At 38.5% G+C, this 27,541-nt stretch overlaps 1 protein-coding gene across 1 annotated transcript; it reads left to right on the top strand.

Annotated features, from left to right (window-relative positions):
- Positions 1-864: 864 nt before the first annotated feature.
- LOC141544314 (keratin, type II cuticular Hb5-like) lies at positions 865-23,467 on the top strand. The gene is made up of 9 exons (XM_074270323.1): positions 865-1,287; positions 5,422-5,630; positions 11,135-11,195; positions 13,151-13,246; positions 13,983-14,147; positions 14,767-14,892; positions 15,138-15,358; positions 18,896-18,927; positions 20,681-23,467. The coding sequence occupies exons 1-9, from the start codon at positions 865-867 to the stop codon at positions 20,836-20,838; spliced, it is 1,491 nt and encodes a 496-aa protein (XP_074126424.1). The 3' UTR covers positions 20,839-23,467.
- Positions 23,468-27,541: the final 4,074 nt, after the last annotated feature.

Below are 27,541 nucleotides of genomic sequence, written 5' to 3'. Positions count from 1 at the left end.
ACAAATTCCTTCTACTCACCATTGTTTAGTCATTTCAGTCAGGTCTGATTCTTTGTGATGCCATTGGTGGGGTCTTCTAAGCAAAGATACTAGGGTGGATTGCCATTTCCTTCTCCAGATCATTTTACAGATGAGGGAAACTGAGGCAAACAGGGTTAAGTGACCTTCCTGGAGTTGTACATCTAATAAGTGACTGAATTCAGGAAGAGAATCTTCCTGACTCCTAGCCTGGGCCTCTACCCACTGTATCATCTAGTTGTCCCATCTCCTCTCTGGGCCTCTGTTTACTCAACTATAAAATAAGCCTTGGATTAGATGACCTTTAAGGTCTCTTATAGCTCTGAAGCTAAAGGTTGTTAAACTTGGTCCCGTTACAGAGTATGAAGGCATGCTTCCGTGTCCAGCATTTGTTCCTGTCCAACATTAATGGGGACTGGGTCTCTCCCAGATTAGTACATGGGACCCTTCAACTCTTGACAATTCTCCATTTCCTAGGCAAGGTCTATACTTGCTTATGTGGGAAAATAACCCTCTGCCCACTCACAGGGGATGATTGTATATTAATGGTTCAATAGATATGTCAGGGCATGTGGGGTTGAAAAGGCAGGGGTGATGTTTATTGTAACTAGGGTCTTTCAGATAGGCTTATAAAAAGGGGCAAGTTTCAGCTTTGCTCTTGGCCAGGTGAGTGGGAGAATCCCACGCTCATAAATTGCATGAAACAACTTTCCCTTCCCTTTTATGTTGTCTGAGCCCCCTTCCAGGGCACATAAAAGGGAGGGATGCTTTTGAGGCAGGTCACAAGTCAGATTGCCTTCTCTTCTGATTTCATTTTTCTGAGGGACTTTCACCTAAGAAGATAGCATGGCCTGCCGATCCTCCCACATCAGCTGGAAGAGTGGAACCAAGAATTTCAGTTCTTGCTCAGCTGTTGTACCTAGACTTGGAGCTCGAACAGGCGGCAATACCCTCTCCTATCGAGGGGGAAGCCCTGGGGGTCTGGGACCCAGGAAACTTGGGGGCTTTAGCAGCTGGAGTCTTGGTGTTGTAGGGCCCCCTCAAATTTCTGTAGGCTGTGGGCGCCCTCTGCGCAGTGGGGGCAGTTTTGGCTACCGAGTTGGGGGCCTGTGTGGACCCAGTCCCCCCTGTATTACAACTGTTACCATCAACGAAAGCCTTTTGACCCCACTCAACTTGGACATCGACCCCAATGCTCAGTGTGTGAAGCATGAGGAGAAAGAACAGATCAAGTGCCTTAACAACAAATTTGCTGCCTTCATTGATAAGGTGAGTTCAGGGTCTGGGATCACCTGGGAGCCAGGAGGATGGACAGATGGAAAGCACACACCTTGACTTTCTCTAATATCCCATTAACCACATTGTGTCTTTTACGTGGCAAATACTGATTTCCCCTTCTCATCAGATACTACCATTTCTTCAAACTTAATTTCTCTATGAAATTGATCACTATTCCTATAAATATTCGTAAGGAAAACTTAGGCGCACTAGGAAAGAAAGACCTTTAATGTGAAAACTCTTAATTCCTTTCTCCATGCCTGTAGCATAAGATATCAGACAATTGATGTGGGAGGAGGAAGATAGATGACTCTACTCAGACTGGTTCTATCCATCTAAGAAGTGATGCTGTAAACCTAGCATTCATACATTCACTTAACATTTACTAAGCAGCCTATTATATATAATATCCTTCTCAGAAAAATATAAAGTTTGAGCTGGCCTCTGGCACTAATGTGGCTACAGTCTAGTAAGGGAGCTCAAGCATGCATGCAAATAGCTATAGTATAAAACAAAGCATAACTAATATGTGATAGGTAGGAAAAATGTGTTCTGAGAAGCAGGGAGGAGCAAACCAGCTTTTCATGCCTCTCAAAATCACTGAGAAAGTGATTTTAGAATTTGTCATGAAGGATCTTGAATTCTCACATCACACATTTATCTATTATCACCTGTACCTTTTTTGGTTTCTTTGAGAATTGTAGGTTAACATTTTCTTTCTGTTGTGATGTGTGTGTGTGTGTGTGTGTGTGTGTGTGTGTGTGTGTGTGTGTGTGTGTGTGTACACACAGCTTTAGATCCCAGAGGCCTATCATTTGAGGACACTGGTAAATGCTCAGCAACCAGCTAAGGAATTTTAGATCAAAAAAATGAATGCAATAAAATTTAAAATTTTATCTATATAATTAAAATTTTATTTAGCGCGATTAATATAAATAATTTAGCATTAGAAATGCATATTTTTCTAAAGTCTAGACAATTTTTAGAAATTCCAATAAATCAAGTCTTAGTTTGTAGGATTTGCCATTTCTAAAGTGGAAATGCTCACAATGAAAATTTAACAATCAGCTTTCATGAGCCAGTTTAAACTGACTGTAGCACACCTCTAGCCTTTTTGATCCAAGCTGGTGGAGTCACAGCTGCAGAGAATTTAGAGCTAGAAGGGGTCTGAGAAGTTATCCAGTTTAAGTACCTCAACATATAGATAGTGAGGAAACCAAGGTGGAGGTCATATAATACTTATCCAGGGTCATTCAAGGGGAATAACAGAACCGGTATTTTAGTCTTGTGGCTTCAAGTCTAGTGCTCTTCCTAGCAGCAGACATGCTGCTGAGGAAGGAGTTCCTTCTGGAGATTATGTTCTGGTCTATATCTTTGGCATAGAGCCTATATGAAAATGCATGTCCTCACGGGGTGGAGGGATGGGGATTGGTCTGTTTGCATTTATGCCAGAAGGACAGATGAAAAGATGAACCTCTGATGGTCAGAGATTTCACAAAAATACATATATCAAAGCATGATACAAGGAAAAGAGCATTCGGTTTGGAGTCAGAGGCTCAGGGTTCAAGTCCTATCACTATGATTCAAAGCCTTAGAGACGTTGCCTCAGTTTTCTAAAAATGAAGTAGTTTGGACTAGATGTCTTCTAAGCTTTCTTCATATTCTATATCCACAACCTTATGATCCAAATGCTTTTTTATAATTTACAACAATGGCTTCCTTCTGTAATTTGGGACTCGAGTTTATTTGCATGAGACTCCTCATTGGTGGAAAATGGTTGCCTGTTGCTCCCTGCCTACCCTAAGGAAGTGGAGTTAACAACAGCCTGTGAGTGGAGACATACAAAGTTTTTTGGTTTCTAATTTTAAGAGAGGACACATCTGGTTCCAGGATCCTTTCAGGAAAGGGTCCCTGAAAGGAGAGAAATAAACTATATCTTAATCCGATTGGGTACTATCAAGGGTCCTCAATCTCTTATATTCAGCAAAATGATTTATCTAATTTTACCTAAAGTCTCACAGGTATTACATTACATTAGGTATGCTTTAATCCTTTTTCCACTACTACATATGTCCTTTCTCAACAAGGGTGTAAATACTACTTAGCTCTATAAACTTTTTTTTTTTTAATTTGGGAATCCACAGAATTGAATCACCAAACTGGATTTATCTTTCCCTTGTTCTTGAAAGATATCCATATACTCATAGGCACAGTTGCATCCCTACTCATCTCCATGTGTTGAAATCCATCTTTTCTTCAAAGTTCAGCTTAGATGACATCTCCTCCATAAAGCCTTCTCTGATTCTTAAGAGCTTTGATTTAAAAATAAAAGGATTTTAAGCCATTTAATTTAATTCTCTTATTATACAGAAGATAAATTGGCACCCATAGAGTTTACATAACTTGCCCAAAGACACATAGGTAGAATTAGACAGAATGCCCTGAATTGAAAGTCAGATTTTTCTAGAGTACTTTGCCTGAATTTCTCTTTCCTCCTAACACACTCTATCTTGCAACATGCTAATTTGAGAGTGTGCTGTATCTCCTTGAAGAATTATCCAGTTTTAGAATCATGAACCCTTGAGTAAAGCAAAAAAGAGAACAAGCATTTATTACGCACCCATTGCACAAGGCAATTAGCAACTACTGTGTGCCAGGCAATTATCAAGTACTGAGCTAAGTGCTTCACAGACTCTTCTTTCCCCTCCCTCCCTCCTTCCCTTCCTCCCTCCCTCCCTCCCTCCTTCCCTTTCTTCCTCTCTCCCTCCCTCCCTCCTTCCCTTTCTTCCTCTCTCCCTCCCTCTCTCCCTCCTTCCCTCCCTCTCTCCCTCCCTCCCTTCCTTCCTTTCCTTTCTTCCTTCCTCCCTCCTTCCCTCCCTCCCTCCCTTCCTTCTTCCCTCCCTCCCTCCCTCCCTCCTTCCCTCCCTCCCTCCCTCCTTCCCTCCCTTCCTCCCTTCCTTCCTTCCCTCCCTCCCTCCCTCCTTCCCTCCCTCCCTCCCTCCCTTCCTTCCTTCCCTCCCTCCCTCCCTCCTTCCCTCCCTCCCTCCCTCCCTTCCTTCCTTCCTTCCTTCCTTCCTTCCTTCCTCCCTCCCTCCCTCCCTCCCTCCCTCCCTCCTTCCCTTCCTTCCCTTCCTTCCTTCCTTCCTTCCTTCCTTCCTTCCTTCCTTCCTTCCTTCCTTCCTTCCTTCCTTCCTTCCTTCCTTCCTTCCTTCCTTCCTTCCTTCCTTCCTTCCTTCCTTCCAAATTAGGGTTAAGTGACTTTCCCAGGGTCATAGGTGGGAAGTGTTTAAGGTCAAATTTGAACTCAGATCCTCCTGACTTCAAGGATGATGCTCTATCCACTGCACCACCTAGCTTCCCCCACAGATATTTCTTAGTCAGAGTCAGAGTAAGAGACTCTGGATTTAGATCCTGGATGTGCTACTTAACTACTTTCCCAGTACATCTCAACTCCCCTGAGCTTCAGTTTCTGTACCTATAAAATGAAAGCAATGGAATAGATGCCTTCTAGGTTCCTTTCTAATTTTAAATCTATGACATACAGATTTACTCTGCCTTTGTTGCACATTTTGTGATTTGAAGGTTGAAGGCAAGTTTTGGCCTTTCATTCAATTGGGTTGAAGCTAAATATGAGGGTTTTTTGTTTTGTTTTGTTTTTTTACTCCTTTTCACTGATGATATAAAAAGAAAGGGTGGTGATGGTAGTTGAACTGTCTTAGAAAAATTAAATCCCAGTGCTCAATGTTAAGAAATAAGGCTATTCTAGTGGAAGTGATTCATAGAGCTTATAATCTAATTAAAGCCAAGGGATGAGAGAGCCAGAATTTTTGTAGACTTCCAACTACAATAAGAATAGTAGTTTACATTTGTTGAATTGCCTGTAATCAAAAGAACTAATGGGGTACCAAGAGTACTAATTTCATTTATCAGTATGGCAATGGCAATGGCAATGGGACAAGAGTCCAGAGAGTTGACCAGTTTCTAGAAATCTGAGTTTTATAGTTAGGAGTCCTTAGAAATGATTTAGTCCAAAATGTCTCATTTTACAGAAAATAAGGGTATTTAGGTGGCAAGAAATAGCTGGATACAGGCTCTCCCATGATATTTTTCTCTCTGGTGCTACAGGTCCGGTTCTTGGAGCAGCAGAACAAGCTGCTGGAGACCAAATGGAACTTCTACCAGAACCAGAGATGCTGCCAAAGCAACATGGAGCCCCTGTTCAATGGCTACATAGAAACCTTGAAGCGGGAGCTAGAGGTTGTTGAGACTGATAGTGGACGTCTGTCCTCTGAGCTCAACCACATGCAAGAGGTGTTGGAGGGCTACAGGAAGAAGTGAGTATTGGGTGGGGAAAGAGTCAAGAGGCTTTCATAAAATATCAATCAGGCAGAGTTCACATATAATACAAGGAGAATAGGAAGATCCAAGTCACTGATTCCAAATTAAAACTCTATGATTCCCATGTTGTTTAGTCTGAGTCTATATAGGACAAAGGAGGGTCCACCAATTTGCTCCCCCATCCAAGCACCATTATTCATAAAGCCCCATTTTGAGCATTTGGGGGAAATGTAGAAAGAGAAGGATATATAATTCCTGTCTTTGGGGAACTTCTAGCCAGACAGAAGATATGGGACCTGCAGTTACAAACAACATAGATTAATACTATAGAGGATAATCAAAACAAAACCAAATGCTTAGTAGCAGGAATAGTATTAATATGGAAGGGTACTTAATACTTAACTATGGAAGTTTCACTTTCTTGATTAAACAAGTAGAGCCTATGAATGAAAAATTCCAAAGCAAGATGATTTGATAATGATCTAATTAATTTAATTAATTTATATTAAAAAAGGATGGTTCTTTTCTTTTTTTTATTATAGCTTTTTATTTACAAGATATATGCACGAGTAATTTTTCAGCATTGACAACTGTAAAACCTTTTGTTCCAATTTTTCCCCTTCTTCCCCCCACCCCCTCTCCCAGATGGCAGGTTGACCAATACATGTTAAATATGTTAAAGTATAAGTTAAATACAATATATGTGTACATGTCCATACAATTATTTTGCTTACAAAAAGAATCGGACTTTGAAATAGTGTACAATTAACCTGTGAAGGAAATAAAAAATGCAGGCAGACAAAAATAGAGGGATTGGGAATTCTATATAGTGGTTCATAATCATCTCCCAGAGTTCTTTCGTTGGGTGTAGCTGGTTCAGTTCATTACTGCTCTATTGGAACTGAGTTGGTTCATCTCATTGTTGAAGATGACCACGTCCATCAGAATTGATCATCATATAGTATTGTTGAAGTATATAATGATCTCTTGGTCCTGCTCATTTCACTTAGCATCAGTTCATGCAAGTCTCTCCCTTTCCTTTTTTCCTTCTTTAACTCTCTCCCTTCTGTCTTCCTTCCCTTCCTCCCTCTTTCCTTTTGTTTTCTTTTCTCTCCCTCCTTTATCCTTGCTCAGATCTTCTTGATATCAGGCCTAGCACTCTATCCATCATACTACCCAGGTACCTTAGCTCAGCGATTAAATATTTAGTTTTGTTACATCCAGACATCATTCTGAAATTTTCATGGGTGGTTGTTATAACCAGAAAATTGTGTCTAATAATAAAAATAATTGTGTTTGTGATGAGACTCTGGTTCTAATACAATTTGTTGTCTGTCTTCTCCAGGATATGTTGAGATTAATATGGGGATTTGTCATTTCATTAAAAATACTGAGCTTATAATGCATGATTCTTGCCATCAAGTCATTTCTTATCAAATACAGTTGTATCATTGTTGAGTTATTTCAGTTGTGAAATTCAAATTTAGGAGAAATAATAATGGACTTAAATTGTCTTATTTAAATAAATTTTATTTCTTTTCAGTGCTGCATTCTCTATACCCCAATCAAGAAAGCAAAGACACCATCAAAACCCTGATATAAAAATGTATAATAAGGCAAAACAAATTCCCAAATTGGCCATGTTCATACATAGAGAGAGAAATACACACATACACACATATATGTCTATGTATTAATGTATAATATGCTTATACATTTATATTTATATCTATATATGAAATGTCTAAATCTATAATTTGATCTTGGCATTATTATTTTGGTAGTATGTTTTAAATAGAAAAGTTTTCCCTGTGGATGTCAAATAACCTAGAATTCACAATCTACTTAGGTCTATTTTATAAATTTGTGCCATGTGAATAAGTCATGAATATAGAACAAAGTCAAAGGTTTGTGATAATCACTAAAGACAGTATACATGTTATGATACCTTTGGGCAAGTGTTCAATAATTACTGAGTACTATAAATAACAAATTGTTTTTTACATCTATCCCCACACCTGCCTGGGGCTTTGGGGGCATACCTTTTTTGCTTCTCAAACAATAGCTTAATTTTTTCATGAATATATATTATATATGTATATTTCATATATGTGTATTATATATTTATGTATGTTGTATTGTATATATATATATATATATGCACACACACACATACACACACACACACACACATATATATATATATAAAGAAAGAAAAGCTGTGAATGCTTTGGTTAAAGTATATAACATATGATTGATTATATTTGGAAGGGTCTTTAGTGTTTTCATTTAATACATGTCTTTTGCTAAGAAAGATATACATCTGAGAATAAGTTGGTAAAAATGATGCACTAGTAATTCATGTACTACTGTGAAGCATTTAAAATGATGAATATGGGTCTTAAATGCCCTTGTTGCTTTAGAAGATAGAGTTGCAGTTACCTTCTTTGATTTAACTTTTTCTGTCCTTCATTATATTAATAATGGTCATTTTTTTTCTTCTTATTTGATCTAATTTGTATTGAATTTCTTGAAGCCATATGGATGACTGGAAACATTCCACATTACTACTATTATTATCATTGTTACTGTTAGACATGGACCTCTGATTTCATCAATAGGGAACATCCTCCCCACATTGAAAACTTGCCACTATTTTATAATTTACATTCTTAGAAGGTTGTTTAGGAGGAATTTAGAGGTTAAAGACAAGAATGGGGACTTTCCTGTAATTTCATTAGTATAGAGAAAACCTGGAGAAAGAAAATTCCTCTACCAATGCAGATCAATCTTAGAGAATTGTTCAGGGCATTGAGAGATTGAGAGACTTGTCCATCAACTCACATGTACCAGGGGTAGGACTTTTGCCTCTAAGGGCTGTTCTCCATCCGCTGGATCAGTGGTGTTGAAATAAAATAGAAGCATCTTAGCTGGCTACATATTGACTGAGAAAATCACAAATTAACATAATCTAAGTTGTATTATATTTTTATTTTTAAATTTTTCAGTTATGCTTTAATTTGGTTTAGCAACATTCAAAATTCTTTATTCTTTTGTGTGCCCAGGGTCACACAACTAGTAAATATTAAGTGTCTGAGGCTGGATTTGAACTCATGTCTTCCTGATTTCAAGGAAAACATTCTTTCTACTGAGACATCTAGCTGCCCCATAACACTTAAGATTCTTGTGAGTCCCATATGGCCTTTAGGCCATTAGTTTGATCCCTCTTCTCTAGATCACATTGTCTTCCCAGCTGTTATTATTAAAGTGAAATTGTATAGATAAATTTCCTGGATTATTGCTAATTTATCCCCACTTCATTTATATGGATATATCCTGAGTATTTAGGTACCACATTCACTGGAATTTGGGGAAATGATATAGCTAACTGGATACTGGTTCTGATAATTTATAGAATCATTTAATTTGAGAATTGGTAAAAACCTTAGTTTCCATCTTGTCCAACTTATACACCCCAAAGCTTCTCACCATACATACCCAATGAATGGTCATCAAGCTTTTGTCTGAAGACCTTTAAGAAAGGAGAAATCCACCATCTCTTTGGAAGCTTGTACTTTTTGACCCATCAAATTGTTATAAAGTTTTTCTTGACATAAAACCTAAATTTCCTTCTTTGGAACTTCATTCACTTCTCCTGGTTCTGCCTTCTGGGGCAACATAAAACATATAATCTCTCCTCCATAAACAGGGGAGCCACCCTGCTCCCCTGAGTCTCTTCTTTCTCAGGCTAAACATCCCAGATACTTCACCTCATCCTCATATGTTGGGAGCCCTTCATTATCCTGGTTGTACTTGACTTTATACTCTTTGCTTTATCAATGTCCTTCCTAAGCCATTATGCTTAGGACTGACTGTTCCGATGGAGGTCTGAAAAGGGCAGAGTACAGTGAGACTATCACCTCCTCTTAATATTAGTTGTCATTGTTCAATTGTATCTGATTCTTTGTGACCCTATGGACCAAACATGTGCATAGGTTTTTCTTAAAAACTCTCACATCTGGTGAGGACTTATCTTTCATTTTGATAAGTCATAGAATGTTCTGTCATGTCTTAGGTCCCTGTCCTGGGAAGACAATAGTGATTAGAGCTCGGAGATTGGAGTCAGAAAGATCTGAGTTCAAATACAGCCTCAGACACTTATGAGCTGCTTGCCTCAGTTTTCTCAACTGTTGAATGGGGACACTAATAGTGCTTACCTCCCAGGATTTTGGACACAATACAATGGAGTAATATTTGCAAATTGCTTTGAAAACAACATATAAGTGGTAATTATTACTATTACCATTATGGTTACTATTGTTGCTATTATTTTTACTGTTCTGCTATTACTGTTACCATTATTCTGTTATTGTTACTATTACAACAAGTACTGCTGCTACTGTTAACTCTCTTCATCACCATCATCAAAGCTATTTGATAATAGATTTTCTTGGTATCCCTAAGCAGAGAATTTTTAACTCCTACACCTATTCTTCTCCTGACCCTTAATGTATGTTCTCTTATCTGATAAATTCCCTGGCTCTACTTCATCAGTCTTTGGAGGACAAACAGCTTCTGCTTCTCAGAATATTTTTCCTTTTCAAGAAGAATGTCATGTCTTTTTAAAGTTGTAATTGAACAGCTGTCCTCTTCTTTCCTTTTCTCATCTTTGTAATGTTTTTCTATTCTCTCCCATCCTGTCAGTATAAAGTATTCCTCTATCTCAGATACTTTTTTTCTGTTGAAACCTCATTCTTGTTTCCTTCAAAAACACATTAATTTTTCATAACAATCTGGAGAGTGGCAAAGTTTTCTTCAAGTTCCTAATTCAGCCTGCACTGGGAACACAGATAACTTGACTATGGTAGAAATATAGACTCATGGGTCAAAATCTTTTCGTCTTTTTAAATTTCTTTTTGAACTACATATAAAGGTTCAAACCCCAACCTCCATACCATGGCTAAAAATTTTCCATGACTTGACATCTCCACTCAACTTTTTTTTTTTTTAAGTCTCAACATTTCCATAGTCAAATCCACCTCTCCTTCGGTCTTGCATCAATCTATCTGTTTGCCCAATTTGTTCCATCTACCAACCAATGAACCAACTTGACCCTCTAATAGTTATCTTTTCTTCCTCATCTTGCCAACTAATTTTTCCTTTATTCTTCTTTAATCTACATCTCCAGGTTCCATTCCCTAATCTTTTTGGATTTTCCTGAATCTTTTTTTTTGACATACTTGATTTTTCTTGATCTTTTTTAGATTTTACAAACATTTTGGAGGCCATATATATTTATCCTCTCAGAATAAGACAGAGAGGGCCAAAGAAATGGTGTATAAAGCTCTTGACTCCCAATCTAATCTTTTCACTCAATTCTTGGCATTTTAAATTTGTAAAAATGGAAGTCAAGTGAAGCTTAACCTGTTCTCTCAATTTTGAGGCAATTCAGCTTGAAATAGCCCTAAGTTTTCCTACCCTTTTTGTTTTCTTTCTATAGGTATGAAGAGGAGGTAGCCCTCAGAGCTACAGCTGAAAATGAGTTCGTAGTCCTGAAGAAGGTAAGTCTTCCTTCATTCAGAGGAACTAATTTTCATTATAAGGAGAAATCCGAATTTAGAGGTATGATTTAATTATCACCCTATATACAGAGCTGTTAGCAGACATTATTCAGATTGATTCAGGGAAAAATAAAGAAAACAGAAGAGGTTATCTTGTCTCTCCCTTGTTTCCTTGGCTCCCTTTAGGACCTTGGGTACACTCTATTTACTGAACACCGAAAATCTTTGATTTCATTCCAAATGACTTTGTCATTTTGTAACAACTGAGTAAATGGCTGACATTTTCTTCTTTCACTTTATTTTGAATTGCTGTACATATGGGTCATCTAAGTCAATAATAGACTGGATTGTCCTTTATTTGTGTCTCTGTGAATTGTAGTCTTCTAAGATGTATCTTTTGAGAAACTTGTAGTGGTTTCCTTTCCAGAATGACAGACTAGCCCCTGAGTCAAATTTAGGGCATAATTTTATCCACAATCATGCACAAATTTAGTCAAAATTAGCCACCTCCTTTAAGATATTGTTATGCAATGGATAGATAGGCAAAGGGAAAGGCAGACAGTTGAGTCAAAAAAAGAGGTCTTAGCTTTTTGGTCAGAAATTTCTACTTTATCAGAGTGAGATGTTTGTCTACACTGCAGCATGGATTCACACTGAATGACATTCTTGAATGACAAATGAATGATGCATCAGGTTTTCCAGGGAATCAAATTCTGGTGACTTTGTTACAGACTTTTGTACAGGGCAGCAGCTATAGCTCTCTAAATATGAGGAAAACAGCTTTCACTGTCCTATGATAGTAAGGTCCTGCCTCCCATCATCAGAGATTCTACTTAGGAGAGGAGCTACAATGGGGAATGTTGAAAGCAGTGTTTAATTTGGCTTGGGGGTAGGGGAGAGAATAATTGAACAGAGAATCCATGTTGGGAGTGGGACAGCCTAGTGTAATGGCCTTTAGTTGCAACTTTGGAACTTTCCTTGATTAATTGATTTCTTCTTAAAAGGATTCAGGTTTCCAATCTATGAAATGAGAAGGTTGGACTCCACAATCTCCACAAAGGAACCTCAGATAGTCCAACCCTCTCATTTAATAGAGGAGAAAATTGAGGCCTTTCAAGGTTAGGCTGGTAATAAATATATGAACTGGGGCTGGAGCCCATGTTTCCAACTCCAAATACAGTGTTTTTCTACTATTCAATGCTTCTCTGAGATACCTTTTACTTCTGACACCCGTGTCATTAAAAAAAATAATAAGATCAATTAGCTGGGATTGATGGGTGGAGAGGTCTTGAAAGTGAGACTCAGGAACTTGAATAAAATATTCTAGAGAAGAAATATTCTAAATTAACTACAAAGGGACATATGAAAAAAAGACACTATCTGCATCCCAAGAAAGAACTAATAAATAGGAATATGTATAGAATGATTTATATATATATATATATATATATATATATGTGTGTGTGTGCATATACATATATATATATATATATACATAACTATATATACATATATATTTATGTCTAATATAGCCACTTTGGGGGTAAAGTAGGAAGAGAGAAGATAAAAAAGAAGTTTATGCAATACCTTTGTTATATATTTAAAAGAAATAGCAAGTTCTACAGTTTTTAGATTTACAATTTCATGTACCATCCTCTTTTTAAAATTATGAAAATGCTTATTTTATTTCATAAATTAAAAACAAAATAAATAAAAATTTTAAAAAAGATTCTGGTTTTGAGTAAAGGAAGAGCATTGTTCTTGGAAGATAACTCTTAAGAGCTCAGTGCAAGGCTTATGAGGGGAGAAAGAGCCAGAGGTCCAGCAGGAAGGCTAACAGTACTGGGGGGGGGGGGGGAAGCTAATGTTGGTTCTTGAAGTCAGAAAGAAAAGGTGAAAGTTAAGACACATGAAGGAGAAAGAATAATGACTCCCTCTATGTTCTCGCTCCCAAGGATGTAGATGGCGCTTACCTTCGGAGAGCAGACCTGGAAGCAAATACTGAGGCTCTGATGGAGGAGATTAACTTCCTTCAAGCTCTGTATGAGGAGGTAAAATAAGTTTTGTATTAGGTCTTTACATTCCTTGCCAATAGCAAGATCCTCTTTAGGTCTCACTTGAACTCTTTCTGCTACAAGCACAACATATTTTTATAGTTTGCTTCTTCACATATGTGTAACATGGTTATCTACTTGATCTTTAGGCTAATCCTCAATGCTAACAAATAAGGCTCCATCTAGGAAGATGTGGATTATTCATTCTTGAAGTAGAAACAAACAAAATAGTAAATCCTGAACCTTAAATCTAGTCAACAGTTGATTTAATAAGGTCAGCCACAAATAGCCAATTGGAATCATCCAAGTCTCAGAGGAGGAAGCTTCCATTGGACTTTCTGTTTGGACCAGGAAACCAGGATATCTAATCATGATTCTTGGCCATGATTAGACCAAGTAACTCTTTAGCCAGCTCTTCCTCAGTTTATCTGATATTTTAAGGCTTATTCCCCCAAAGCTCAGGGTTTAGAGCTTGTCTTTTGGGCTCTATATGCATCAGATGAGAGTTTAATACTTAAGAAGAGGATGGGAGGGACAGTTAGGTGGCGCAGTGGATAGAGCACCAGCCCTGAATTCAGGAGAACCCAAGTTCAAATCTGATCTCAGACACTTAACACTTCCTAGCTGTGTGACTCTGGGCAAGTCACTTAACCCCAGCCTCAGGGGAAAAAAAAAAAAAAAAAGGATGGGATAGAAACTACAAGGGAAGATTAATGGCTGTTCACTCTTGTAGGAAATTCGAATACTACAGTCACAGATCTCAGACACTTCTGTGGTGGTGAAAATGGACAATAGCCGGGAGCTCAACATGGACTCTGTTGTTGCTGAGATTAAGGCTCAATATGATGATATTGCCAGCCGTAGCAGAGCTGAGGCTGAGTCTTGGTACCGAAGCAAGGTGAGAGGGTCTATCTCCATTGTCCTCAAAAAACTGTGGTGGAAAGGATTCAGGGGATATTTTTGAGCAAGTGAGCCAGGTGGGAAGGCATGGGACTTTTACTGCCTTATAGCCAGATCTGTAAGTAGCATTCTCAGAATCAGAGCTGGTAGGATTCAATATCACAGATACTTGGAGAAGATAAAAGTTCACATGTTCAAACATACAATACCCTGAAGTTCAATTTATTTCAGGATGAAGGAAGGAGAACAAAGAGATCTACCTTATCTCCTATTGGTTCTCCATGTTGTTGGAGAGAAGCAGTGGTCTAGCATAGTACAACACCCACTGTTAGGCTCAAGTTTTCTTCTATCTCCATTGCAGAAAACCTCAGTCAAGTGATCACAGTCAAGCTCTTTGGTAGTTTCTATGGACAAGTGTCTTGGAGGTGGGTGGGTGAAAAAGCTATGGCTTGATGATCTGGATTACAATCTTGGCACTGTCATGTGGTGTGTTCTTAGGGATGCCGCTTATTTCTCAGCCTCAATTTTTCTTACCTGTAATTTGAGGGAGTGTGGATGAGATGAACTCTAAGATCTCACGTGTCTTCAGAAACCTGCAATTATGTTTATCTCTGCAGTGTGAGGAGATGAAGGCCACTGTGAGTAGGCAGGGAGAGAATCTCCGGAGAACTAAGGAGGAGATCAATGAGCTGAACCGCATGATCCAGAGGCTGACGGCAGAGCTGCAGAATGCCAAACAGCAGGTCAGAGGGGGAAGTGGAGGAGACAGGGGGCTAGGGTGTGTGGCACCAACAGGTGGTCTTCCTCATCAGCTCCTGCCCCTTACATCTTCTGATCTATATTCAGATCAAGGAGTGACTCTGTAGAGCCAGTGTGCTGCTGAGGCTGGCTTCTCCTGCCCCCATAGGGTGGTGCTATGTCCCTACTGTCCCTCTTTGATCAGAAAAAAACAAGATCATTTTAGCTCTTTCCCCCTTTCCTCTCATAGCGTTGCAAGCTGGAGGCTGCTGTGTCAGAATCTGAACAGCAGGGCGAGGCAGCTCTGAATGATGCTAAATGCAAGCTGGCAGAGCTGGAGGAAGCCCTGCAGAAAGCCAAACAGGACATGGCCTGCCAGCTGCGGGAGTACCAGGAGCTGATGAATGTCAAACTGGGGCTGGATGTGGAAATTGCCACCTATAGGAAGCTGCTGGAAGGAGAAGAGAACAGGTGAGAGCACTCAGAAGTTCTAGGGATGAGAGGAGGGAGCCTCCTTCAAATGAAGCAAAGCCACAATTCTGCTATAATTAGCAATATTATAGAGTTGTCTGAAGGCACTGTATTGTGTGTTAGAGACAGCATTTGAACCTAGGTATTCCTGATTACAAGATTCTCTCTCTCTCTCTCTCTCTCTCTCTCTCTCTCTCTCTCTCTCTCTCTCTCTCTCTCTCTCTCTCTCTCTCTCTCTCTCTCTCTCTCTTTCTCTCTATTATTCCACACTGCCTCTCTAAGAACCAGAATTAGCTGAAACTTTGTTCCTTTCAACTGAATATACAGAGCAAAGCAAGGCAGGTTTACAGGAGACCAAGTACACACAAATTTCCTGGCTCTTCATCTGAACTAATTTTTTGACCTTCTCAGATCTGGGCCTTAAGCTGTGACACCAATTGGATCCAAGGAAATATTTCCAATATATTTGCTCCCCTGTTGAAATCAAATTCACTCTACCCAGTCATCTTATATCCACATTCCTATTCTTTACCCTCAGTCTCTCCCTATTGAGAGCTAGACTGGGAAAAGAACTCAGACAGAGGAAGAGGCTGAGCCTTACCTTCAGAAAACTCCCAGATTCATGTGGAAAGAGGGGAAGTGAATAAGCATTTATATAGTACCCACTCTGTCCAGATAGTCTGCTAAGAATCTTTACAAATATATTTGATCCTCACAACAACCCTTCAAGGTAGATGCTATTATTATTATTCCCATTTTACAGTTGAAGAAATCAAGGCAAACAGACCTGGCCTAAGATTTTATAGCTAGTAAGTGTTTAAGGTCAGATTAGAACTTCCTGCCTTCAGGTGCAATGAGCCTTTTCAGTTAGGAGAAAGCAGACATACATCTAGGAAACTGGATAGACTTAGGGACAGAAAATAAATGACAGTGAATTCCGATTTATATCAATATAGTTCAGTGTTTATTATTTGAACTTGGAAAACTCTTAAGGAGTTAAAAAGCAGGAAGCATTCTAATCTCTATGGTTCAGTTAAAAAAAAAAAAAAGCATTAATCTTCACTTTAGAGAGGTAGGGGTCATGGAACTTAGCAGTAGAAGGAATTTTGTCCAAACCCATCCTTCCATTTTACAAATGAGGAAACTAAGGCTGATATAGGTGATGCAACTTGCCACATAACTAAGTAATTCACAGGTCTGAATTCGAACTCAGATCCTATAATGTAAAGGGCTAGAACTGAGCAATGTACTTGGATAATGAAGCATGTGAGACTAATTGCCAATTGGACGGTTCCCTATTAACTTGTTTGAAGGTTGACCCTCCCCAGCTGTTCTGTGCTGACTTGATTGGTGGGACAAAGAGGAGAAACTTGGGTGGTGGAACTCATGCTTTCTCGAATTCGTGACCTGGCGTTGGCGGGGACGGTTAAAAATCAAGAATAAGGACGTTTAGTGATCCTGACTCCGGCTGATTTCTGGGAAGACAGAGTTCCAGCATCCAAGTTCCTCCTACTCCTCCCACACAAGTCACTTCCCCCTCTTTGTCCCACCAATCAAGTCAGCACAGAACAGCTGGGGAGGGTCAACCTTCAAACAAGTTAATAGGGAACCGTCCAATTGGCAATTAGTCTCACGTGCTTCATTATCCAAGTGCATTGCTCGGTTCTAGCCCTTTACACTATAATTAAATCACAATGCTAGGATTTGAACCCAGCTCCTGTAACTCCAAATCCCACAAAGAATCATAATGGCTCCTTTTAGGATGCTAATCCAGGTCTTGACCTTGAAGGAGTTATTCAATTACTCTGGGTTCTGTTTCCTCCTATGTGAAAGAAGGAGGCTGGAAAAAGTGATCCGTTCCTTTCTGGACTGCAGCCCTTCATGCTGTTTTGGAAATATCAAGTCACTCCATAATTAGCTTCTTCTTGTTGATTTCCTATTGTGTTTCAGATCCTCATTTGTACTGCATCTCCCCCATCTTGGGTCCACATCAATTCCTTTCATTTAGCATGTGGGGGTCTCTACCTTATTTTGTCCCATGCTTCAGTGCTCTGTTCCTTGCAGAAGTTATTATATCCTGCCCAGCTGAATCCTCAGAACAAGGTATAGAAAAGGAGAGCAGTCTGCATTCTCTCAAGCCAGGCTTTAGGGAATGGTCTTTATTAAGAGCCCTGTAAGTTTTACTCAGCTAAGCCTTTGCCACTGGACCAAGGGTTCTTAATCTTTATAAAATCTTTTTAAATTTGGTGAAGCCTATAGATCCCCTTTCACAGTCATTAAAAAAAAAATCACAATAAAAGGAAATATTTAATTTCAATGAAAAGTTAGTGAAATAAGCATGTAATTCCCTCTCTCCCTTCTTCTGCCACTGTCCCTCAAACCAAATGAATACACAGATCCCATGGCATCTATCTGGAGCCTGATGGTGTCCTACTATACTCCTACCACACCACCTTGTGGGTCTGTGGAACTCAGATCTTTACAAATCCCTGCTTTAGATCATTAAGAAGGAAGCAGATATTAAATACTTATTATGTGCCAGGCACTATGCTAAGTGCTTTATAAATATTTATATTTATAATATAGTTTATATTATAATATTACCCTAACATACTAAAACAGAATAGAATAATATAATTTAAATTAAATGTATAAATAAATATAAATATTTATAATTATCAAATGAGATGCATTTGACCCTTACAGCAACCCTAGGAGGAAGGTGATATAATTTATAGAGGTGAAATGACTCAACCGATTCACAGAGTTAGTCAGGTATTTCTGGCTCTAGATCCTGTGCTCTATTCACTGTTCAGAAAAAGGTAAAACCACATACAGTCTTCTGCATTCACATCATTTTTTTTCCTCCTCCCTTTTTCTTACCTTTAAGTCTTTCTTATAAAATATCAAATGAACATTTTTGAGCTTGATATCCAAGGTCACACAGACAGTACATGAGAAATCCAGAATTTAGACCCAGGGTCTCTGACTCCACATCCAGAGCTTTTCGTACTATACTGTAGCTCTCTCCCTAGTCTAATGTTCTCCATTTAAAAAAAACTGAGACCTAGAGAAGAAAACTTATTTGTCTTAAATCACAAAGCTATATAGCTTTATGGGACTCCTCATAAAGGAGAATGATAGAATGAAAACTTTTCAAAGGTAGGGTCTGTTTTTAATTTCTGTCTCTCTCCCTGTCACCTAATACATGTGCTTTGGATATCCAAATGGTATCCAACTGGTATCCAGTGATCATGATTAAATGATTATTGACTTGATTTGCAAGAAAGGCACTGGGAGAGCCAATCTTATAAAGTCTTCTGTGTCACCATTCACTCCTTGCTTGTTAAAATGCCAGAGGAGACGACTATGGCACAGCAATGAAGTACAACTCCACTGAAGATAGATAGCCACCCTACTTTCTCTCACACACTACAAATTAAACTCAAGATTTCAGAGGACATGCAGAGAATCTCCCTGCTACTAAAAAGTGGAAGATTCCATTTCTAACCTTGTTCTGTCTCCTTTTTTGGACAGGTTGTGCGAGGGTGTTGGCTCAGTCAACATATGTAAGTATTTTGTATGCCTTCCCACCATCGTGGTAATGTTCTAAATGGGGCCATTCTATAGTTGTCATCCAAGCCTCCTAGCAATGGGAGGGGGGAGAGGAAGGAGAAAGAAGAAAGAATGAAAGAAGAATCTCCAATTACCTTGCTTCTGTAAGGTCTAATTTATTCCAATTTCAGACCTGAAGGATCCATTTCAGTCAGATTATTGCAAATCCTTTTCACCTGCTTGGTGCTGGGACCCAGGCACAATATACATGGATACATGTGAAGCTTACCAAACTTTCAGCACTTTTCAAAAGAGGAAATGTTTGGTTTGGGCTTCTGGCCCAGAAATTTTGGATTTATGACATGAACTCTTAATTACCTATCATAGGGAACACACACTGTAGCCCATTGCAAAATTTTGTTTCCATTGAATAACTTACACTTATAATTTACTCACTATGCTACATTGTTATAATTTTCACTTATAAATAATTTATATATGCTCTTAAGTTTACAAAGTAATTTTCATACATTCTCTTATTTGAACCCTAAAAAAACCTTGGGAATTAAGAACTACACAAGTTATGATGGCCATTTTAGAAATGAGGTAATTGAGATTCAAAAATAACTTGCCTATAATCACAGAGCTAGTAGCAAAGGCTGAATTTGAACTCAGGTCTTCCTGACTCCAAATCTAGCTTACTACTAATTTTGTCATGCTGGATTTCTCTTGTCATAGGCTCTTCCCCTCTTTCCCTTTCTCCTGATATCATCCCAGGTTACTACCCACTAAGTTCTGTCAATAAGAACATTGCTATTATGATATATGATTATGTTGATATGAAATGATAATATTATCTAATTTAAAGTCAGAGGCAGTTGTTATTTAGTGCATAAAATATGGCTAAACCAAGAACTAAGCTCAAGTTCAACCAATGTATGATTCTAACTTCTAAGGTCTTTGAGGAATTCTCTAAGGCTAGAAGTTGGAAAGAAGGTGTCAGCCTTAGTGGAAGTGATGAGGAATAAATGATGAGTAAATTGTGGTCTAAACAGAGATGGGTCAGTTCCTTTTCTCTCTCTCCTTCCTTCCCCAAAGTAATCAAGGGCTGGTTTGGCAGCAAATGAATTTGCTACTTAATGCTGTATGGAAACATAGTCTTTATTGATTAGAATGGAAACACCGGTACAAGGCCCATTTTGCAAAGAGAAGATTTTTGAGTTCTCTCTTTTATGCAGTGATGTAAAGAGGTTCCTGAGAGTGATGTAAATAAGATAACGATTCTCTTGTTATCTTTTTGGGACAGATAGAAGTCTCTTCCCAAAAAGGAATTTCCTGATGTCATTTGGTCTGAGTAGATTAGAATGGGGGCTGTAAAACCCTGGCCAGCTCAGATAGCCCAAACTAGTTTGACCAGATCTTGTATCAAAGGTCCAAGTCCCAAAAGAAGTTGGAGATCAAACAAGGAATATCAAGGGGCTACCGCCCTCAACAGAAGGATTTTTTTCATCTATAAGAGTTTCTCCAAGTCTAGTCCATATTAATATCAGACTGTGCTCAGTGGAATTAGGAAGCTCAATCTTCTCCCAAATTAAGGAACTTATCCCCCCCAAACTGATTAAAAGTTACTTTTGGTCCATTTGTTGCTTTGACCCATCAAAGTTACTATACCATTGTGAAAAGAATTGATCACTGACTATAAAATATGTTGAGTAGAAATCTGCTTCAAATGGGCTAAGAAATCTGATGCTGTGTCTTTGTCCACAGGTGTGAGCCGTTCCCAGGGTGGTGTGATCTGTGGAGACCTCTGCCCCACTGTCTCTCGTGGGACAGGGTCTGTGGGTGTCAGCACCAGTGCTGCTGGGATCTGCTCCCCATCAGGGGGAGTTGGCTGTTCCAGTGCAAGGTCTGTTCGGTTTGCATAGAAAGGAACCTGACTTGGACAAAAAGGGGCTTGAAGAAAAGTTTTTTGATTCTTTCAAATCAGAGCATCATAAAGCACCCCAGTTAAGACTCTTATCTTTCCAATGCTAAGACTAGTGGAAAGAGTTTTGGCTTTGGAATAAGAGTGTCTGTCTTCAAATTCCCCCTGCAAAGCTTCCTATTGGCGAGATCTTGGACAAGTCACTTATATCTAGCATTTAAATCACTTCACCTACTTGAGTATCAATTTTCTCATCTGTAAAAGGAGGGGGTGGGACTCAATGTCCTTCAAGGAAACTTGTTCGATCTGTAACCTTTTTACCTGTCATTTTATTTACTTTTGTTTATTTGATTTTTTGGTTGAAGTTATCATCATCTTGGTTGACTCCTACAGGTAGGAACTTGAAAAGGAAGATCTTGTACAGAACACCACCTCTAAATTTTCTTTCCTAGGCATCTGGAAGTTGTGAATCTTGTAAAATGATGCCTTCAAGCTAAACATTCTGGTTTATCAGCCAACTCATTCAGACTTAAGGAGTTAACTGCTCTTTGGCTGAGGGGCATAATTCATTGCCTTTAACTAATTGACAGGAACTAGTAAGGATGAATAATGAGCGGTCAAGAATCATCCTATAGGATTAGGGAAGATACATTCCAACCTCCTCTATGAAAAGTGTATATGTAAGGAGTGGGGCACAGTTCTCTGGAGATCAAATTTATCTAGCAGTTAGTTAACAAAGGTAGAACAGGCTCTGTTTGGAATTTTTGCTTAGAGAACCCAGAACTTAAGTTTCTGTCTCTGTTTAGACTCTAAATTTTAAAGGGTTGTTAGGTATTTGCCTGATATGGCTCTTCCCTGCCACTTCTCCCTTTACCCTTCCCCCAGCTTTTGAAAAGTTTCACTCCTAAATCCAGTCTCTAATGACATCACCAATTCTTGAGGTGTCCCCCCCCAGTTCTGCCCCTTTGGCCTGAAGTGATTAGAATAGCCCTTTGGGCAGGAAGTGACTCCAAGTCTAGTGTTCATCCAACTATATCAGGCTGAAGATGTATCTTCTGGTCATTGCTTCTCTGTTTACTTGTATTGAGGCCTCTGTGTTCAATCTCAATTTGGAATATAGGATTTAAAAAATGATTTACCCTTTACCCTTCCCCAAGGAGAATGTATCTCCACTAAGTATACTGGGAACAATACTTTCTTTTTATTCATAGACAAAAATGGCAGTGGCTAGGTTGTTCTGTAATAATAGCAGCTCTTCACAGGGCCTCATTTTCCTGCTTTTGGTAACCCACAGAGAAGTAATCTATCACATAATCAATAAGTTAATTATTTGTAGTACATAATTTTAGCATATAGTAGCTATGGTATATGGTATAATAGCAAGCGGATGTAGTATATAATTTTGCAGCCATGTGATTCTACCTCGAGTCCAGTCAAATAGTTTGATCAACACTTAACCAAATGTCCATGTTCATTCAGGCTTTCCCAAAGGCTTCATGATTCAGTAGAGGGTTTCAGCCTGATTATTGTCCCTCTCACCTAATTGAGCTTCTAGCAGTTTTAGGATGGCAAAGGCCCTGGATTCATCTTTTAAATAAAGATGCTCCCCCCAAAAAAAAATTCACCTTTGTTCTTAAGTTTCCACCCCACATTTGTGTAATTTTCTCGAAGACAAGCCTGGCCTCTTTACTTTATGGATTAGGCCATTGAATCCCCAAGTGATGAAGTGCCTTGCCCCAAGAGACCCAGTTAATTAGTAGCTGAGCTGGAATTCAAGGACATATTGTTTCCATTTCTGGGCTCTTTCCACAGCACGGTTTTAGCAATCATTATCTAGTCCAGGTCCCTCATTTTAGAAATGTGGAAAATGATGCTCAAAGATGGGAAATGACTTGCCTCATTTCACAGTTGTTTCTCACAGCCTGGTGATGATAGTGGGAGAGAAACTGGTAACTACTAATTGATCACATCAATGAATCCTAAGTCTCTTTTTAAGGATTTTTTTCCCTTGTTAATTATCTCTAATTATCTAAAGCCACCTCTCCTCTCCCCCCACCATTTTCATTGTCTAACCACCTGCTTCCCTGAATCATTGCCCCAGAACGTGGCACCCCAAGCCAAAGGCTCAGGGAGACTTCCAACATAAGTTGTACTCAAAGTGGTCTTTAATTATTGGTCTCATTTTGAATTTGCAATGTTCAAAGAGACTAGGAAGGAACTAAAACAGTTTAAAGTCCACTGTGTTCTGGTATTTAAAAAGATGAGAAATATCATGATTCATTTCTTCCTCCAGACCATAAATCAAGCTTGATATTTAAAGAAAGTTGAGGAAGGCAATTCCTTCAGTCTCTGTGTAGGTTGTCTTTAGCTCAGTTGGTGATGCTTGTTTAGTATTGGAGCTTCAAAGGAAAAAAAAAGGAATCTTAGTCATAAGTAGAGATATGCTCATCTTGTAAATAGGGGTTTATGCAAATGAAGTCTATTTCTATTTTGTTCATCTGTGTTTTCTGGGACCACTCACCTATACAATTTATTGTTTGGGGCTGTTTCTTCTTAAGTTTTTGTAAGTTACTTTTCACAGTTTCTTGTTTCTGTAAAATTCCTCTCAATAAAACTCTATCTTTTGGTTAGCTTTGGCTCTTGGCATTTAAATCTACCCAGTTCTCTTCAAAGGAAAATGCTGTTGCCATGAGAAACTGCCCTGGAAGCAAGGAAGCATCTCAGAGGTGCCAGTTGTCTGTCACAATGGAAATTGGCTAAGAGAGTGGGGATGATTCATCGCCAGCTAGTTGTAATTATTGGAAAACAGCTCGAGACACGTAGCGGCCTCATCTTGGCAACAAAGGATGGGCTTAAAAAAAACAATCAAATAACAAGGGCCTTTTGGCCCTTGAAATGGAAGATGCAATCCTTCCCAATCAGATTTATCTATGCTTGATCAAGGCAGATTTATATCAACTACTTAAGACAGATTTAATGATAGCTAGATAGTGGATAGAGTATTGTTCTTGGAGTCAGAAAAACCTAGCTATGAATTCAGTCTTAGCAAATATATGACCCTGAGCAAATCTCCACCTCTCTCAGCCTCAGTTTTCCTATTTGTAAAATAATAGTAACACTTACTTCCCAAGGTTATGGGGAAAGTCAAAGCATACCCTAAAATGCTACATAAATTTTAAATATTATTGGGAAATCTATAATCATAGAACTGAAAGGGAAGATTATCTAATCTAGTCTTCATTTACTAATGAGACTCAAGGTCAATTTATTTGCCCAATCATCTGAAATTCACAGCCAGCACCAGTATCCATACTTCTTATCTACTAACTTCTACTAACTACTATCTACTTCTAACTATCTACTACTATTTCTTCTAATCTACTAACTTCTTTTTTTTTTTTCTACTTAAGGACATTGCCATTACTTTGTGCACAATTTTGCAATGCCACTGGAAAATGGGAACTTGAAATTACAAATTTTCTGGGGCTGAAAGTCAACTGAATTGTCATTGAAACTTATTAGATTACTGAAGCTTTTAAGACCAGAAAAAAAAAAAAAGAAAATTTGGTATGAATTCAGAGCTCACAAAATATAGGATCATAGATTTTTGAGCTGGAATAAATCTTAGGGGTCAGCTACTGTAACTATCTCATGTTAGAGAAAAGGAAACTGATGCTCAGAGAGATTCCAGAGACCTTTCAACATAATATAGCTAATCAGCATTACACAAGTATTATTTGAACTCAGGTTGAACTCAGTCCTGATTCCAATCTCAGCACATAGACTATTATATCATATGAAAATATCAGAATCTTTGAGCTGAATCTTTAGCAATTACTTAATCCAATAACCCAGTTTTAAAGATGAGAGAGAGGTGTGTCCACTTTCATAGAACTTGTGAAGGGCTCATTCAGTCCAATATTCTATTCCATCCTTTAAAAAACAAGGTTTAAGAGGATAGAAAGATTGCCATTTGGTCTCGGGTTTCAGGCAAGACAACAATTCAAGTGGTTGCTAAATCCTTTGGACTAAAGTTCAGGTTTATCGAAATGGAGTTTTGTCTTCTCTCTCCCAGGCAAAGGAAACTGGAAAGTATCCATAGGCATTTGTTAAGTACTTTACTATATACCAGTCAATGTGAAGAGTACTAGTGACTCAAAGAAAAAGCATAATTTGTCCCTACTCTCAAGGTATTTGAATTTTATTAGAGGAGCTATGTATATATGTGATTATAAACAAAGTACAAAGTAGATGCACAGTAATCTCAGAGTGGAAAGCACAAGCTTCTGAGGAGACCTGGAAAGATCCCTTGCAGAAACTGGTGCTTGAGTTGAGTCTTGAAGGAAGCCAGGAAGAGATAAATGCGGGAAGAAGAAACTGGAGCGAGAAAATTACCCAGCAAATGTTGATATCTGTTAGGAATTGAACAGTTGTGGTGGGAAAGTAGAGAACAGAGAACATCTCTTACATGTTTGTCTACCCTTAGTTGACTTCATCCAATAGACATCCTTTGGGTTGAATAATAATACTATTAATAATAAGCTACAATATATCAGACACTATGTGAAGTATTTTACAAATATCTCATTTAATCCTCACAACAATCCTAGAGGTAGGGACTGCTATTATCCTCAATAGGTGAGGAAACTGAGGCAGAGGAATTGACTTTCCTGGGATATCTAAGGCTAGATTTGAATTCTGGTTGTCTTGAATCTAATCTGTTGCTCTAAACACCGTGCCATCTGGCTGAACCACCTACACCCATGTCCTGGGTACTGTGGAGAGATGCAGATACCCCTTGAGGGATCTCCCATTTGAATGGAAAAGATTGACACCAAATCTAGACCAAGAGGGAGACGGAAAGATAAGAACAGGGCACCTGGACAGATATTAGTGTTAAAGAAGGTGAAATATTCTTATCAAGGAAACAGGGATGTGAAGTTGGCTTGAAAAGCAGGCACATGGAAAAAATCTCAGCAGAAGAAAAGGAAAGGGGTTTTAGCAGGAAGAATGGCCAATATAGAGAAAGATAGATCATGATAGCTACTTTTGCCTGGATGGAGTATTTTCTAAGATCAAGGAATCTGTGTTTATAAAGTTTAAGTGGTCAGGGAAGGGGAAGAACCATTTTTGGAGAGGGAGAACCCTTGAAGATTCAACAGGGAAATTTGACTTGAGAGATGGTTTGCCCAGGCAATCATCATGGTATTTAATGCCTACTGCTTTATAGTAGATGAATAACAGGGGGAAGAGACTAAGTATAGGGAAGATGGTGATGAGACTCTTGTTCTCCTTCAGCAGTAAACTGATAACGAGCTAGGTTAGGGTAAGGATTATAGAGATTAATAGGAAAGGGGAAAGATAAACATTGCAGAGAAAGGATGAGTAGATAATGCATTATTGGTGGAGTTGTGAACTGATTTGGCCATTCTAAAGAAAAATTTGGAACTATGCCCAAAGGGCTATAAACTGTGCATGCCCTTTGACCCAGCAGTATTTCTATTGGGTCTGTATCCTAATGAGATCATAAAGGAGGGAAACGGACTCATATGTGCAAAAATGTTTGTAACATCTCTTTTGGTGGTGGCAAGAAATTGGAAATTGAATGGATGCCCATCAGTTGAGGAATGGCTGAATAAGTGGTGATATATGAATGAAATGGAATATCATTGTTCTGTAAGAAATGATGAACAGGCTGATTTCAGAAAATACTAAAAAGACTTACATGAACCAATGCTAAATGAAGTGAGTTGAACAAAGAGAATAGTAATAGTAAGGTTACATGATGATCAATTATGATAGACTTAGTTCTTCTCACAGTTCCAATACACTTGGTATAGAAAATGCCATCTTCATTCAGAGGGAGAACTATGGAGACTGAATATAGATTGAAGCATGATATTTCACCTTTTTTGTTATTGTTATTGTTTTTCTTTCTCATGGTTTTTCCCCCTTTAGTTGTGATATTTCTTTCATAACATGACTAATATGGAAATACATTTAAAAATTGTAAAAAAAAAAAAAAAAAAACAAAAAACAACATTGTACATACATAACCTAAATCAAATTGCTTGCTATCTTGCTGAGGGAGGGTTAAGAGAAGGAAGGAGAAAAAATTTGGAACTCAAAATCTTACAAAAATGAATGCTGAAAACTATATATGTAATTGGAGAAATAAAATGCTATTGAGAAAAAAAATAAAATAAGTGGTTAAAAAAAGGATGCATAGAGTTTGGTGATAATTGGACAATGCTAAGATGGAGGCATGGGGATGGGTTATTATTGACATTCTGGGAGGGAGGGAAATTGTGATATCAGTATTGCTTTTTTTTTTTTTTTCCTGAGACTAGGTTCCCCTATTTTACCCAAGCTGGAAATTCAATAGCCAATCATGGCCTTGATCCCAATACTGATTAACACAAAAACTTTAAGTTGCCCTGTTTTTCCCACTTGGGTTAATTTACCCTCCCCTAGGCAATCAGAGGGTCCTATCTCCTGTGGACTCACTATATTTTTGCTAGTATATACCCTCAGCCCACCCAGACAGTTTTAGCCTTCCTGCATTTCAGAACTCCTGAAATGGAACAATCTGCCAACCCTTGCCTCCTACCAGAAGGGACTGTAGACTCAGTCTCAACATGTTAATATACCCCAGAACACCCACCCCATTTGTTCAAATGCACACCTCTCAAATGCTGCAACAG

Source organism: Sminthopsis crassicaudata, chromosome 5 (genome assembly GCF_048593235.1).
Source record: "Sminthopsis crassicaudata isolate SCR6 chromosome 5, ASM4859323v1, whole genome shotgun sequence".
Taxonomy (NCBI): Eukaryota; Metazoa; Chordata; class Mammalia; order Dasyuromorphia; family Dasyuridae; genus Sminthopsis; species Sminthopsis crassicaudata.
The sequence above is the reverse complement of the archived record's forward strand: the minus strand, read 5'-3'. Positions and strand labels throughout refer to the sequence as shown.

Coding starts and splice junctions, on each gene's coding strand:
- LOC141544314 (XM_074270323.1), top strand. CDS start 865: ATGGCCTGCCGATCCTCCCACATCAGCTGGAAGAGTGGAACCAAGAAT. Junction 14,148..14,766: donor AGTCTTGGTACCGAAGCAAG/GTGAGAGGGTCT, acceptor TTATCTCTGCAG/TGTGAGGAGATGAAGGCCAC. Junction 15,359..18,895: donor CTGGAAGGAGAAGAGAACAG/GTGAGAGCACTC, acceptor TTTTTTGGACAG/GTTGTGCGAGGGTGTTGGCT.